The 13,934-nt window shown below is 49.1% G+C and overlaps 1 protein-coding gene across 2 annotated transcripts; it reads right to left on the bottom strand.

Annotated features, from left to right (window-relative positions):
* Positions 1-2,654: 2,654 nt before the first annotated feature.
* On the bottom strand, positions 2,655-11,352 carry ZNF771 (zinc finger protein 771). 2 transcript variants are annotated; one of them, XM_004268686.3, is made up of 3 exons: positions 11,223-11,352; positions 10,424-10,573; positions 2,655-3,714 (listed from the first exon to the last, which is right to left on the bottom strand). In XM_004268686.3, exons 2-3 carry the CDS (start codon positions 10,562-10,564, stop codon positions 2,911-2,913), a joined length of 945 nt encoding a protein of 314 aa, XP_004268734.1. In that variant the 5' UTR covers positions 10,565-10,573; positions 11,223-11,352; the 3' UTR covers positions 2,655-2,910. The 2 variants fall into 2 exon arrangements, with proteins under 2 accessions (XP_004268734.1, XP_004268733.1); XM_004268685.3 differs by having other exon boundaries at positions 10,926-11,288.
* Between the last annotated feature and the right edge of the window lie 2,582 nt (positions 11,353-13,934).

Raw genomic sequence — 13,934 nt, 5'->3', positions numbered from 1 at the left:
TGTTGGATAAGAGCCCAGGTTCTGGAGCCAGGCTGTATGGGTTCAAATGCCATCTTTGATACCGGATGATGTTCTGGATTATACTGGCATCTTTCTGTGCCTCCATTTCCTCATCTAAAATGAAAATAAGGGACTTCCCTGATGGTCCAGTGGTTAAGACTGCGCTTCCACCGCAGGGGGCGTGGGTTCCATCCCTGGTCGGGGAACTAAGATCCCACGTGCCGCGCAGCCAAAAATAAATAAATAAATACATTAAATGAAATGAAAATAATGTTATCTACCTAAGAGGGTTGTAAGGTTTAAGTAAGTTATTCTAAGCAGAGTGCTTAGGACAGTGTAAGTTTGCAGTTGTCATTATCTGTTTGCTTTTTCAATTCAAAACTTTCGGGGGCACAGAGCAGGAAATTTCAACAGCTAAGGCAGGCGTGGGCCTTGTCCCTGAGAGAGCTCTCTGCCCCTCTCCCTTGGCCCCCAGCACAAATCAGGGTCAGGTCTGTCTGATATGAAGCAGAACAGGGCTTCCTCTCTTTTGGGGCTTGGACCCCTTAGCCCCCTCCTTCTCTCCCAAGGCCAATTTGCTTGTTCCACTTCTACACCTAAAGATAGTGTTGGGTATGTATGATTCACCCGTTGTGTGACCCCAGGCACATCACTTTCTTTTCAGAGCTACCCAGGGAACTAGCAGCCTGCTGCCTTCACAGGGTGAAACCTGATTCCACATCAGTAAAATAAAGCATTTCCCTTTACTGGCCTCACTCTTATTAATGAGGTCACTTCCTCCTAACCAGTGACCTCTCTTACTTCCTAGGTAAAAGAGAATCCATCAGATTGGAACTGCTTTAGCTTTAACTTCCCAAACCCTCCTTTCCTCTGCCCACCAGTGATAGCAGGAGCCTTAGCTTATTGATCTGTTGTTTCATCCTGTCTCCTTGATCAGTTATCTCCTCTCTCCTCCATATAATCAAAGTCTTTTCCTTTCCATTAGCCCATCCCATTAGCACATAAAGCATACTTGAGGGTTTCCCTGGTGGTGCAGTGGTTGAGGGTCCGCCTGACGATGCAGGGGACACAGGTTCGTGCCCCGGTCTGGGAGGGTCCCACATGCTGCAGAGTGGCTGGGCCCGTGAGCCATGGCCGCTGAGCCTGCGCGTCCGGAGCCTGTGCTCCACAACAGGAGAGGCCACAACAGTGAGAGGCCCGCGTACCGCAAAAAAAAAAAAAAAAAGCATACTTGACTCTCTTTCGTATTGACAAGACAAAACCAACAAAACTCTAGCTACTTCCCTCATGCTTTTCACAGCCAAACCTCTTGAAATGGATCTATACCCATCCACTCTGCTTCTTCATTGTCTCATTTCTACCCTAACCCATTCAATGCTGGCTTTCACCCCCACCCCTCCACTGAAACCGTTCTCATCACTTTCCCCGAATTCACACACAGTGGACACCACAGAGGCATCTGACTGAGCTGTTTCCTCCATAAAACACTTTCCTCTAGATTTCCCAGACAAGACACTTCTGCTTTTCTACCTCTGGCTGTTCTGTCACAGACTCAAGTTCTCTACTACCCTCTTCTGGATGTGGTGCCATGCCCTCCAGACCTGATATCCCCAAGGTGTTACTTCCAATCGCCTCCCTGACCCGTCCACATTTACTTCACACTCAATGTGTCCAGGTTGGGGTGTAACAATTGCTGCCACTTCAACTCCTGCTCCTGCTCCTCATCCTGTGTCCCCATCTCAATGACACTGCCTGCGGTCACCCAAGCTAAGAAATGAAATCAGCCCCATCTCTCCTTTCCGCACGTCCACTTTAACTCCTATTAATTCTAGCTCAATAATATGCCATATGCCTCCCTCCCCTCTAATCCCTCAAGGCTTCTTTGTGGCCTTGGAACATTTAACCTGGCTTCCAGGGTCCTTAGTGGTCTGTCTCCTGCCAACGTCCTTGCTTGTTGTCCCTGCCTTCCACCCCAGAGGACATCTGCAAGCTCTAACAAGTCTGGCATGCAGGTTCAGGGGTTCTCTCCATACATCCCCAACCCCAACTCTCTTGACCTTAAGACCAGCTTAAATGCCACCTCTGAGAAGAGCCTCTCTAAACTCCAAGACTGCACTGAAGACCTCTCCTATCCAGCAACTCCCCCAACAGAGTTCCAATGACAAGGGACTGCACTTGCCTGTGTACTCATCCTCACTGTGCCATTCACTGGCTGTCGGTACCTATTTACTCATCTGCAGAAATGGAGGTAAAAGAGTTACCTCACTTTGGGATGCTTTGAGGATGAAAATGAGCTAATAATAATGTAGCAGTGAAGTCCTTTAACCTCGTGCTAAAGTTTCCACTATTGCTTCTCTTTACTAGACCAAGTTCCATGAGGTTCATGCCGGCTCACTCAAAGCTCTGCAGAATGCAGTGCCTGTTGATCACAAATGCGCTAAATTTATGGACCCTTCTAGGTCTGAGGTCATGAAGACATAACCAAGGGCCAAGCGTGGAATGACTCCACACACACACAAAACCAGTTCCTGGAACACTTTTGGGCTTATAGCCCCACTTGACTCCATGACAATTCACCTAAATCACCTAAGCCTGGAGAGACCCCCAACTTTCCTCCTAATTCACACCCCACCCACCTCATTCACAGGCACGGGTGGGGTGAGGATATAATACTTTATTCACTCTAACACGGGCCGAGGGGATGTAATGAAGGGGAGGTGGGCGCGTTTCCAGGGACCCCCGGTGGGGGATCCTCCCTGTCTCCCAGTTCCAGGGCAGCCAGGCCCGCCGTCCCACCCCATCTGAGACGCAGGAGGCGGGGCGGGGAGTTGTCCAGGTTAACGCAGCCCCAGGTCGGGATACTACCGTGCCCCTCCCCAGCTCGCACCCCGCGGAGACAAGAATGGCGGTTCAACTGCCCTCACAATCTGGGCAGCGCTCAGTGGCAGTGGCTCCGGCGGGTAGCTTGAAGTCCCGGCCGCAGCCCGCGCAGATGTAGAGACGGCGCCGCATGTGCGCGCGACGGTGGCGGATGAAGTGTGAGCTGAGGCGGAAGCGCCGGCCGCACTCGGCACATGGGTAGGGCCGCTCGCCTGTGTGCGTGCGCGCATGCTCCGCCAGGTTGGAGCGGTGGCCGAAGCCGCGGCCGCACACGGCGCAGCGGTGCGGCTTCTCGCCCGTGTGCACGCGCCGGTGCTTGGCCAGCGCCGAGCTCTGAGCGAAGCGCGTGCCGCAGTCGGCGCATGCGTACGGCCGCTCGCCCGTGTGCGTGCGTCGGTGGCGCGCCAGACACGAACTGCCGCCGAAGGCGCGTCCGCAGTCCGGGCACGAGTACGGCTTCTCGCCCGTGTGCACGCGCAGGTGCTGTGCGTAGTTGGAGCTCTGCGCGAAGCGGCGGCCGCATTGTGCGCATGCGTACGGCTTCTCGCCCGTGTGGCGCCGCCGGTGCTGCCGCAGGTTCGAGGCGGCCGAGAAGCGCTTGTCGCATTCTGGGCATTCGTAAGGCCGCTCGCCCGTATGCGTGCGGCTGTGTTTGGTCAGCGCTGACTTCTGCGAGAAGCGCCGGCCGCACTCGGTGCACGCAAAGGGCCGCTCGCCCGTGTGTATGCGGACGTGCTTGGCCAATGTGGAGCGGCGCGCAAAGGCGCGGCCGCAGTCCCGGCACGCGTGTGGGCGCGCCGGGTCCGCCGACGGCGCTGGCGCCTCGCTCGGGACCTGCGGGGAGAGGGGACAGGGGACAGGTCAGCCCTGACCGAGAGGCTCGGGAGCCAGAGACCTGGGGCTCTGCCGGCTGCAGCCTCTCCGTCCCCCGTTTGTACAGTAGGAAAAGCCACGGGGTGCGCCTCTCAGGACGGTTGTGCGCTTTAAATGAGATTAACATAAACGCACATAGCACAATGCCTAGTGTAATTCTAGCTATTCTTTATTAATTCATACAGTATTTATTGAACGCGTACAATGTGCCAGCCTCTGTTCTAGGAACTGGGGATTCAACATTAAATTTTTTTTTTAATTCCTAGTTTCAGGAAGAATGGATAAGGAGTGCTGGTATTGGAGGGGGTGCTGCAAATTTAAATAGGGTTGAGGAACCTCGCTGATGTCACATGAGCGAAGACCTAAGGAGGTGAGAGAGCAGGTTCCAGAGGGAAAAGCAAGGCCCTGAGACAGGAGTTTTCCTGTTCTAGGAATGGCCAGAAACAGTGCTTAGGGCGGACGGCAGGAGGGGAAGAGTAATCCATGGAGTGGTCCTGAAGGGGATATCTTAGCATAGGGCCTTGCATGTGAATGAGGTGAGGACTCAACAGAGATGTTAGACGGTTTTGAGCAAGGAGGGGAACAGATTAGACTCATATTTTAAAAGGTTTCAGGGGCTTCCCTGGTGGTGCAGTGGTTAAGAATCCGCCTGCCAATGCAGGGGACAAGGGTTCAAGCCCTGGTCCGTGAAGATCCCACATGCTGCAGAGCAATTAAGCCTGTGAGCCACAGCTACTGAGCCCACATGCCTGGAGCCTGTGCTCCAACAACAAGAGAAGCCCACGCACCACAACAAAGAGTAGGCCCCTCTCGCCGCAACTAGAGAAAGTCCATGCACAGCAACAAAGAACCAACACAGCCCCCCCCAAAAAATTAATTAAAAAAAAAAAAAGAATAAAGGAGGGGAGGGGGCAGGAACCCAGTGAGGAGGCTACGGTACTGCAAGCCAGAGAAGACAGTGGCTTAGACCCAGTGACAAAGTTGGGAAGTGAAGGTGGTGAGAAGTGGTCTGCTTCTGGACATATTCTGCAGTTTGAGACAGCAAATTTGATAGTAGACTAGACATGAGGTGTAAAGAAAGGAGTAAAAATGACTCCAAGGATTTTGAGCTTAGCAACTGCAAAGGCGGAATTGCCATCTACAGAGCTGAGGGTGAAGGGAGGCGCAAGTTGGTACCTACTATGCGTTTCTGATCTTATCTGCAGTTCTCCTTGACACATCTGGAGCTCAGGAGAGAGGCCCAGGCTGGAGATGTTAATTGGGAAGGCATCAGCGTGGAGGTGGTTTTTAAAGCCTTGAGACTGGATGAGTTCGCCCAAGGAAAAGGCAGAGAGAAGTGGGGGTGGCAAGACAAAAAGCAGCCAGCAAAGGAGACTGAGCAGAAGCAGCCAGTGAGGTAAGAGACCCGGGAGAGCACGGTGTCTTAGAAACCAGGCCACCATCAAGTCCAGGCTCTCTAATAAACTTTCAAGAGCAAGCACCTATCATTTTTTAAGCTGCAAAAAAGGCAGCCAGGGTGAAACCCAAATACTATTCTGAGGCCTGAAATGGAAAAAATTCAAAAATAAGCCAGTTTCATGAGGTCTGGGCCTCTGGAGATAAAATCAGAAAAAGAAATGCTTTATAAGAGGCAGATGAAGGGAAAACAGTTTGTACTAACAGTAAAGAGGAATACTGGGGAAACATTGCTTCCTTCTTAGAAAAGAGAAGGCTCATCCTAGCAAAAGTGGTGTTAAATCTCTACTATGGACTAAGCAAATAGGATATTAATTCATGACCAAATGAAAAACCAGGCACATATTAAGGATAAGACAGTGTTAGCTTCTTTCTCCCCATATTCCATCTCCACCAAGTGATTATCACTATTCTTCTTCTATAGATAAGGAAACAGGTTAAGAGAGGGTAAATGACAACTAGGGAGTGGCGAGGCCTCTTCTTTCTGAAGTTGTAAGGAGGGCACCTTCAGGGCCTTCAAGATCCTTTGTTAAAAAGACAGTAGCTTTTTGGTAACCACCTCAGAAATTTGAAAACAAGGCAGTTTGGGAAACTGGTCACCAGCCAAGGGAACTCTGGCTTAAATACTATTATCATGATAATGATAATAATGATAACATTACAGTGTAAAGATCTGACAGTGCTATGTTATGTACATTATTGTATTAAATCTTCCTGTCACTCCCCCTTGAGTCAGGCATTATCTTTTGAGAAAACTGAGCTCAGAGAGATTAAATTCACATAGCCAGTGGGAGTCAGGACTGACCTTAGAGTTCTCACCCTTAACCAGTAGGCTACACTGCTTCCCTGCACACACAGCATGAAGATGTGACAGCCGCTGGACTCCAAGTGCCTGGCACTCTCTAAGAGGAATTCAAGGTTAAAATACAACTTGATACTTTAAATCGAGAAACTCTCCACAGCAAATTCGGCAGTCTGAATTCAAGGTCATGCTTTCCAGTCTTGCCCCGGTTTTGACATCTATTGGGTTTATTTCATCACGTCAGCCATCGTGGAGAGAATTTTTCTCATTATATCTGTATTTTTCTGGCCCGTTTTTCTTTGGCACCCTTCTTTAAGGTGACTTTGACCAGCCTGAGGACTTCCTTATGCTGGATTCACTATCTTGTGAAAAAGAAATTCTTCACACAAGTACCCTTGGTATCTCCAGCTCCAGGAGGAGGGGCCTTGGGTGCCCTAGGAAGAATCTTCATAAGAGGGGCTGAGTCGAGCTCATTAAGACCCCAGGCAAGTCCCTCCCTTCCCCTGCCTCAGTGAACCAAGGAAGGCAAGGTAGGCTAGGTGAGATCAATATTTCCTGACTTGAGGTATGCACATCACAGAATGCAAGAGGATTCTAAGTGTTATGTAGGCTAACTCTTATCTTACTATGATCATTATGTATTTATTTTCATGGATATTAGAAAAACAACAGATCACATGAAACCCACAATTTCATCAGTATTATTGCTCAGATGAGGGTAAATTTATTTAACAAAACAATGTGAATCTATCTGAAGAAGAGCATTAAATAAATGAGCAAACAGGTAAGTGACTGAAGCCTGGCAAATACCAGACTTACATGCCTTTTAAGTTCTACAGCTGTTAGATTTAAAAATTAGAATACAGGGTATCTGCACTATAACATGAGGGTACTAGGGGGATACATGTAGTATAAGAATATGACAATCCAAGTATTTAAAGTTAGTGATTTTGGAACTTCCCTGGTGGCGCAGTGGTTAAGAATCTGCCTGCCAATGCAGGGGACACAGGTTTGAGCCCTGGTCCGGGAAGATCCCACATGCCATGGAGCAACTAAGCCCGTTCGCCACAACTACTGAGCCAGCGCTCTAGAGCCCAGAAGCCACAACTATTGAAGCCCGCGTGCCTAGAGCCCGTGCTCCACAACAAGGAAGACACCGCAATGAGAAGCCCTGCTCACCACAACTAAAGAAAGCCTGAGTGTAGCAACAAAGACCCAATGCAGCCAAATAAATAAATAAATTTATTTTAAAAATAAATAAATAAAGTTAGTGATTTTGTCTTCCTGCTTAAGGTGTTTTTGTTTTTGTTTTAAACCAGAGCAAACATTCCAGTTTTTTCCTCAGCCATTACTTTTCTAATTAATAACAATAACTACCACTTACTGAGCACTCACTGTGTGCCAGGAAGTGTGGTAAGTGCTTTCCACCCATGTTCTTATTTTAAACTCTCACAACCCTTTGGGTTAGGCTGTATTAGCACCATTTTAAAATAAGGATATAAGACTCAGAAGTAAGTGACTACCAAGGTCCTACAGCTAATCCATCGGCAGGGTCAGGGTTTACACTGGAAGTCTGTCATTATCTAAAACACCTCTTCTCTCATAGAATGATGCAATTCTATCTCACTGACAAGTTCAAGGTTACCTACACAGTTTGTCTCCCTCACCTGGGCTTTTTTAGCTGTCAGAATCTCCCTTCTTCTTTTTTTTTTTTTTTTTTGCGGTACGCGGGCCTCTCACTGTTGTGGCCTCTCCCGTTGTGGAGCACAGGCTCCAGATGCGCAGGCTCAGCGGCCATGGCTCACGGGCCCAGCCGCTCCGTGGCATGTGGGATCTTCCCGGACCGGGGCACGAACCCATGTCCCCTGCACTGGCAGGTGGACTCTCAACCACTGCGCCACCAGGGAAGCCCTCTCCCTTCTTTTGAGTACAGAGTATAAAATACAATCCCTATCCTCTCGCTCATTGCTAAATCAAGTGTGGTCCACAGACCAGCAGAGTCAGCATCACTGGAAACTTGTTAGAAATACAGAATCTCAAGTCCCCCCCATACCTACTGGATCAAACTCTTCAGTTTAACAAGATCCCCAGGTGATATGTACGCATGTCAAAAATGAAGAAGCCTGATCTGGGAGATGCACTACTCCTAGGGAAAGCAGGTGGGAAAGGTGAAGAGGGTTCTACAGGTTGAAAGACCACATGGGCAAAGTCTTTGAGGTAAGAAGGGTCAGGTGTGTTTGAAGCTGGGGCATGGGATGGGTGCTGAGTGACTAGAGATGAAGCCATGAGGTCAGACGATGAAGACCTTTGAATGCCAGGCACAGGAGCTGAGAGAAACAGAATACCACTCAAGGGTTCAATTTTAAGCAGGGAGAGACAGGACTGGATGTACATAGAGCCCTCTGACAAAACCCTTCTATTCATTAAATATAGTTTGGATTTTAATAGGCAGTGAGAGAATACTCCAGCTACTGAGTGCAGCATAATTAAGGCCTGTTCTGGACAGCGACCGGCCATGGGACTGGGTGAGAGCTGAGAGTCACAGAATGTTGACACTAGAAGGAGCTTTGGAGACCACTATTTCATAGAAACCGAGACTCAGGGAGACCACACAGCAAGTTGATGAGCTATCTTGTGGGATGTGTGTGTGTAACTCTCATTTCCACCCTCCTCCAAATCCAGTCACCCACGTGATACTTCGACTGGATTTCAAGGATCTTACTTTCATTATCTCATTTTATAGATGAAAAGGCTGTCGAGGCAAAACTGGTAAATAGTGGTTAGGATTTGAGCCAATGCTTTTAACCGCTACATGATACCATTCAGAGTCTAGCTCTACAGCCTTTTCATGACTAGCCATGCCTACACCCACCCTTCCCATCCTTAGCTCCATCCAGTCCAATCAATGTTCCCCAAAACCCCCTTATTTCCATCTTCTCTCCCCTGCTGCCACTACCTTAGAGCAGGCTACCAGCCATACCTGACCTGGTCTCCCCACAGCAGCCCACGATTCTTCTAAATAGAAAATCTGATCATGTCTCTCCTCTGATTTGAGGCTTCTGATGGCACCGCATAACCTAACAGAGTACGTCCAAACTCCTAAGCTGCCTTTCAACACCTTTTACTCTCTGGCCCCGCCTACTTCTCTGGCCTTATCTTCTCTGAGCATTTGCTTTTGCTGTGTCCTCATCCTGAAATGCCCTTCCTCCTCCTCCATTTGCCAAATTCCCACTAAGTTTTCAAGGCCCACGTCAAAGTCATTTCCATGAAGCCTTCCCCACTGCCTTGAGTTATTTGCCCTCAATTCTCTAGGCCTCCATGTTCTAGGTTTCCCTGTTCACTCCCAAGCCTCAGGATTCAACCCAGAAAGGCCTTGATAAAAATGAGTAGAAAAATCTCCAGAAGGATGACCTAGCCCAAGGTCCTGAACTTTAGGGAGAAAAATGAATAATAGCAGCAAATACTTACATAGTGTTTATTATGTGCCAGACACAGTTCTAACTCTTTACATGTATTAACTCATTTAATCCTCCCAACCCCAAGAAGTAGGTGCTATTATGATTTCCCTTGTACCAGTGAGGAAACTGAGCCACAAAGAGGTTAAACTTGCCTAAGGTGACACAGCTGGTGAGTGACAAGAGTTGGAAGTCCACCCTAAACTCTGGAGTCTGAGTTCTTAACTTATAGGCCAAAGGTGGAGACCAGGGGATTCACAGGGCCGGAAGAGGCAGGCTGAGCTACGAGGATGGGCCAAGGAAGCCTGAGAAAACAGAACTAAACGGGCCACCGCAGTGAAAGCGCAGAGTCCTAACCACTGGACCGCCTGGGAATTCCCTAAATAGTTATTTTGACTGGAAGAGGAGGCCACAGCAGCCAGCCCCCTCCCCCTAGGGCCCACCACACCCACTAGGGGGCAGCAGAACTTTCTTTTTCTGGGAACTGGCGCCTGTGCAGGAAGAAATCAGAGGGAGCCTGGGCCCACAAATCTGGCCCAGGAGTCTTCCAGCTGGACTCAGGGCTGCTCTGGCTGTGGGTGGGAGTCCTGTAGGGTTTTGGGAAGTAGAACTATACCTAGTGGCAGTTAGGGTCTCTAATGGGTAAATCTAACTCATATTTTGATCTCCTTAAAACTCCTCTCTTTAAACCTTCAACACCCTTGTCAGTCTAACCCTGCTAGACATCAAGCTCCTCGAGGAACCGAGGAGAGCGTTTACTCTCCAGCACCCAGCACAGAGCCTGGCACAGTAGGCGTGACATCTGTATGATGGCAGCATGGACTGTGGGACAGAAGGATGGGTGGCCAACCCTGAGAGTCCAGGGAAAGTAGGGACAGGATCCCTGGATTCTGTGTGAGGGAGGCTGGACCTGCACCAGGTTTAGGGGTGAAGGGACCCCAGGGTGTGGAACACGTACCTCCTTGTTGTCCATGGGGATCTTGAGTTTCACCACTTCATACTTCTCTTCACCCTCATCCTCCTCACCCTTCACCAGCAGCACCATCTCTTCTTGCATCTCTTCCTCCTCCTCCTCCTCTGTCTGCTGTTCACCGGGCATCTTGGTGTCCTGGGGCAGGGAGCTGAGTCAGAAGCTCAGGACCCGCCCCCCCACCATGGCTCTGGCCCACACAAGGCGGTGCAGCCGTGGCTTCTCCTGTGATCTTTGTGTCTGACCTTCTTCCCTCTATCCCAGCCCGGCCCTAGGCCCCATTCCTATCCCGGGACCAGCTCGGAAGACTCTCGTTCACCCCACTCATCCCGGCATTCAAGGCCCTGAACACTTCGAATCTCTAGCCCCAGTGAGTCACCACCCTCCCCGCGCTGAGTCACTCCCCGGTGCCTGGGTCCGCGGCCCGGAGCTCTAGGGCACGGGCTGGAGGCAGGATCGGGACGGAGACCCTGAGGGGGTGCGCACTCACCAGCCACAGGTTCGGGCGCTCGAGCTGCCCCAGGCCAGGGCGCCGGGCGGTTGGGCACTCTGCGACGCCGCGACTCCGGGGGCGGGGAGTAGGCGGGGCCTCGCTGACGACTGGCCATTGGTCGGAATACCTAACCCCGCCCCCTAGGGGAGGGGCCAGAGGACCCAGGCGTCCGGCCCAAACTGCCCCGGGAGGGTGGGAGCCCACACCCAGTACCTTCCGCTCAACTCCGACTCCCAAAGACCCCGGGCTGCCCTAGTCGGTGTTCAAGGTCCTCACAGTCCGGTAGTGACCTACCTTAAAGGCTCATCTCCTGCGGCTGGCTCGGAGGTCTCAGCTGCTGCCAAGCGCGTCTGCTCCGCCCGAAATAGGCCACGTGCGCTCCCGCCCCTGCCTGGGCCTCTCGCTGGCGCCCCGCCTGGAGGGCGGACCCTGTTGCCTCCTCACCTCTTCCCTTCCCTCTTTTTGCCTCTTCTCCCATCTTTTCTCCTTTCGCAGCGTCGCCTTCACGGTCTCCTGGTCTCTGGGATATCTTGCTCCTTGAATACATACTTACCAACAGCCACCCAAGCAACCGCTGCTGTTTGTTGCGTGGTGTGCCTCTTATGCGCCATCGTTATGCTAAGCCTTTTGCACATCTGATCTCGATCCGCACAAAGGTGGGTCCATTTCACAGATGAGCTAATTGAAATTCACAGATGAGCTAATTGAAGCTAACTGACTTGCCTAAGTTACACAGTAAGTACTGTCACAGCATCCCCAGCAACCCAGTAGCCTAGGTGGAAAATTATAGCACACGGACCAGATCCAGTCCACAGAAGTATCTTGTTTGTCTCTCAGGTTTAAAAGTTAACTTCAAAAGAAGCACGAGAGGTCTTTTACAAAATTTAATTTCCAACATTTAAAAATTGAGATATTTCATGTAAAGATCTGTATTTTCCCACTTCTCTTGAAAAAGATGCCTAATTCTCCCAATTTATGAATGGGGCAACGAAGATTCAGAAATGATGAAAGAGAAATTACATTCAGTAAGTGCTTACAATCCCTGGTTGTCTCTTTACAACAACCCTGTGGGGATCAATCATATTACCTTCCTTTGACAAATGACGGAACTAAAAACTTAAGTAATTTGCTCAAAGTCACATAGTTGGTAAGTAGCCAATTCCAAACCTCATGCTCTTCCTGTTGCACCAAATTCTCTCTCAGAAATGAGGTTACATGAGGAAATTGGTAGCAGAGCCAGGACTCAAGCCTGATCCTCAGTCTGCAGAACCCATAACATAATTTGGATGTTGGGATTACATCTGGTCAAAGTTTTGCTCTTCCTCAGAGCTGGGAAAAGGGGGTAAATGAATGTGATACTCACCCTCAGGATCCCAAAAGCCACTTTGATTGTGTTAATTCTCTCACCAAATATTTATTGAACCCTACTATGTACCTGGCACTATTCTAGATATTGGAGATGCAGTAGTGAACAAAAGAGACAAAAATCTTAGCTACCATGGCACTTCTCAAGGTGTAAAAAATGTCAACAAGTAAATAAGATAATTTCAGGTAAGGACAGGTGTAAGAAGGAAATAGGGCCAGATGATGCAACAAGGAGTGGCTATGGTTGGGAGCTTCTTTAATGTGGGCAGGGAAGGCATCTCTTAGGATATAATATATGAGATGAAACTTGAATGATGAGAAAAAGTTAGCCATTTGAAAATCTAGATGAAGAATGTTCTAGACAGAACTACAGAGACTTTAAGGTGAGATTAAGCTTGGCATGTTTGAGGAAAAGAAAGAAGGCTTGTATGGCTGGAGCCAAGTGAGTTAATGGAAATGTAGTGTGGGAGCTGGAGAAGAGGCAGGCAGGGCCAGATTATGGCAGGAACTCTAGCGAAAGGCAAGGCGTGCTTCCCCTAATTCAGAGAATCAGTGAGGAGGCTCAGCTGGGAGCAGCGAAAGTCCCTACTGGAAGGTCCTCCTACTGTGGGAGGACTTTGGAACAGATGCTTGCAAAAGGAGGAACATGTACAAGTATCTATCTGGAATCAGAGCTAGTTCTTGTTCTTGAGAATCTCACAGTCTAGTAAAGAAGGTGATTTAAAAATATATATGTATATGATATATATATATATATTATATACATATGAAAAGGAAACAATAGGTGTTCTGACAGCCCCCTGGAAGGGAGTGGATATTGGGTGCAGGCCTCACCAAAGAGATAAATGTAAAGGACCTTCAAAGATGAGTGGGAGTTTGCCAGATGGACAAAGAGGTAGCAGTTTGTGGGACTGTAAACTCTCGTGAAGAGAACATCATGTCCCAAGGACATCGTTCACCAAAGTATTGAGTGAGCCTTATTGTGTGCCAGGCCCCTTTTAGGACTGGGAGGTAGAAAGTTGAATTTGGAAGTCTTTATCTTACTTTTCACTATTCTGCATTTCACTATTTGCCTTCAGCCTCACTAGAAGTTTACTTGAGTTCTTGAATCCCAAGGACTTGGTGCATAGAACACACCATCCGCCATCTCATCTCCCACCTCCTCCTTTCTCGGCTTGTTCTAAGTCATTCTTTACGTCTTAACATAATTGCCTCTTTGGAGAGGCATTGAACCATGTGGGAGTCTCTCCTGCATGCCTGCTTCCTGCATAGTCTTTACCACACTTGAAAATATTTGTTCAATGTCTAGCTTCTGCGTAGAAACTGAGGGCATAAACTTTGTCTTATTCATCTTTCTATGCCCAGTACCCAGCACACAGTAGGTAATGCTGTTGAGTGTCTCTTTATCCTAAAGAAGCTCTCGATGTGTTAAGGGAGCTTAACACATCAGATGAAGGGGGTTCTAACAAGGCTGGAGGTTTAGGGAAGGCTTCTGGGAGGAAGTAACACTTGAGGTGTTTGGATAGGTTAACACGTTGGGAAGGGGGGCATTCCAAGTTACAAAAACAGAATATTTAAGAGGCACGGGTCTGAAACCACACAAGTGGAAGGCATTGAATGCCATCTAGGAGTTAAGTTTTA

This window comes from Orcinus orca, chromosome 16 (genome assembly GCF_937001465.1).
Source record: "Orcinus orca chromosome 16, mOrcOrc1.1, whole genome shotgun sequence".
Classification (NCBI taxonomy): domain Eukaryota; kingdom Metazoa; phylum Chordata; class Mammalia; order Artiodactyla; family Delphinidae; genus Orcinus; species Orcinus orca.
This window is presented reverse-complemented; position numbering and strand designations above follow the sequence as displayed.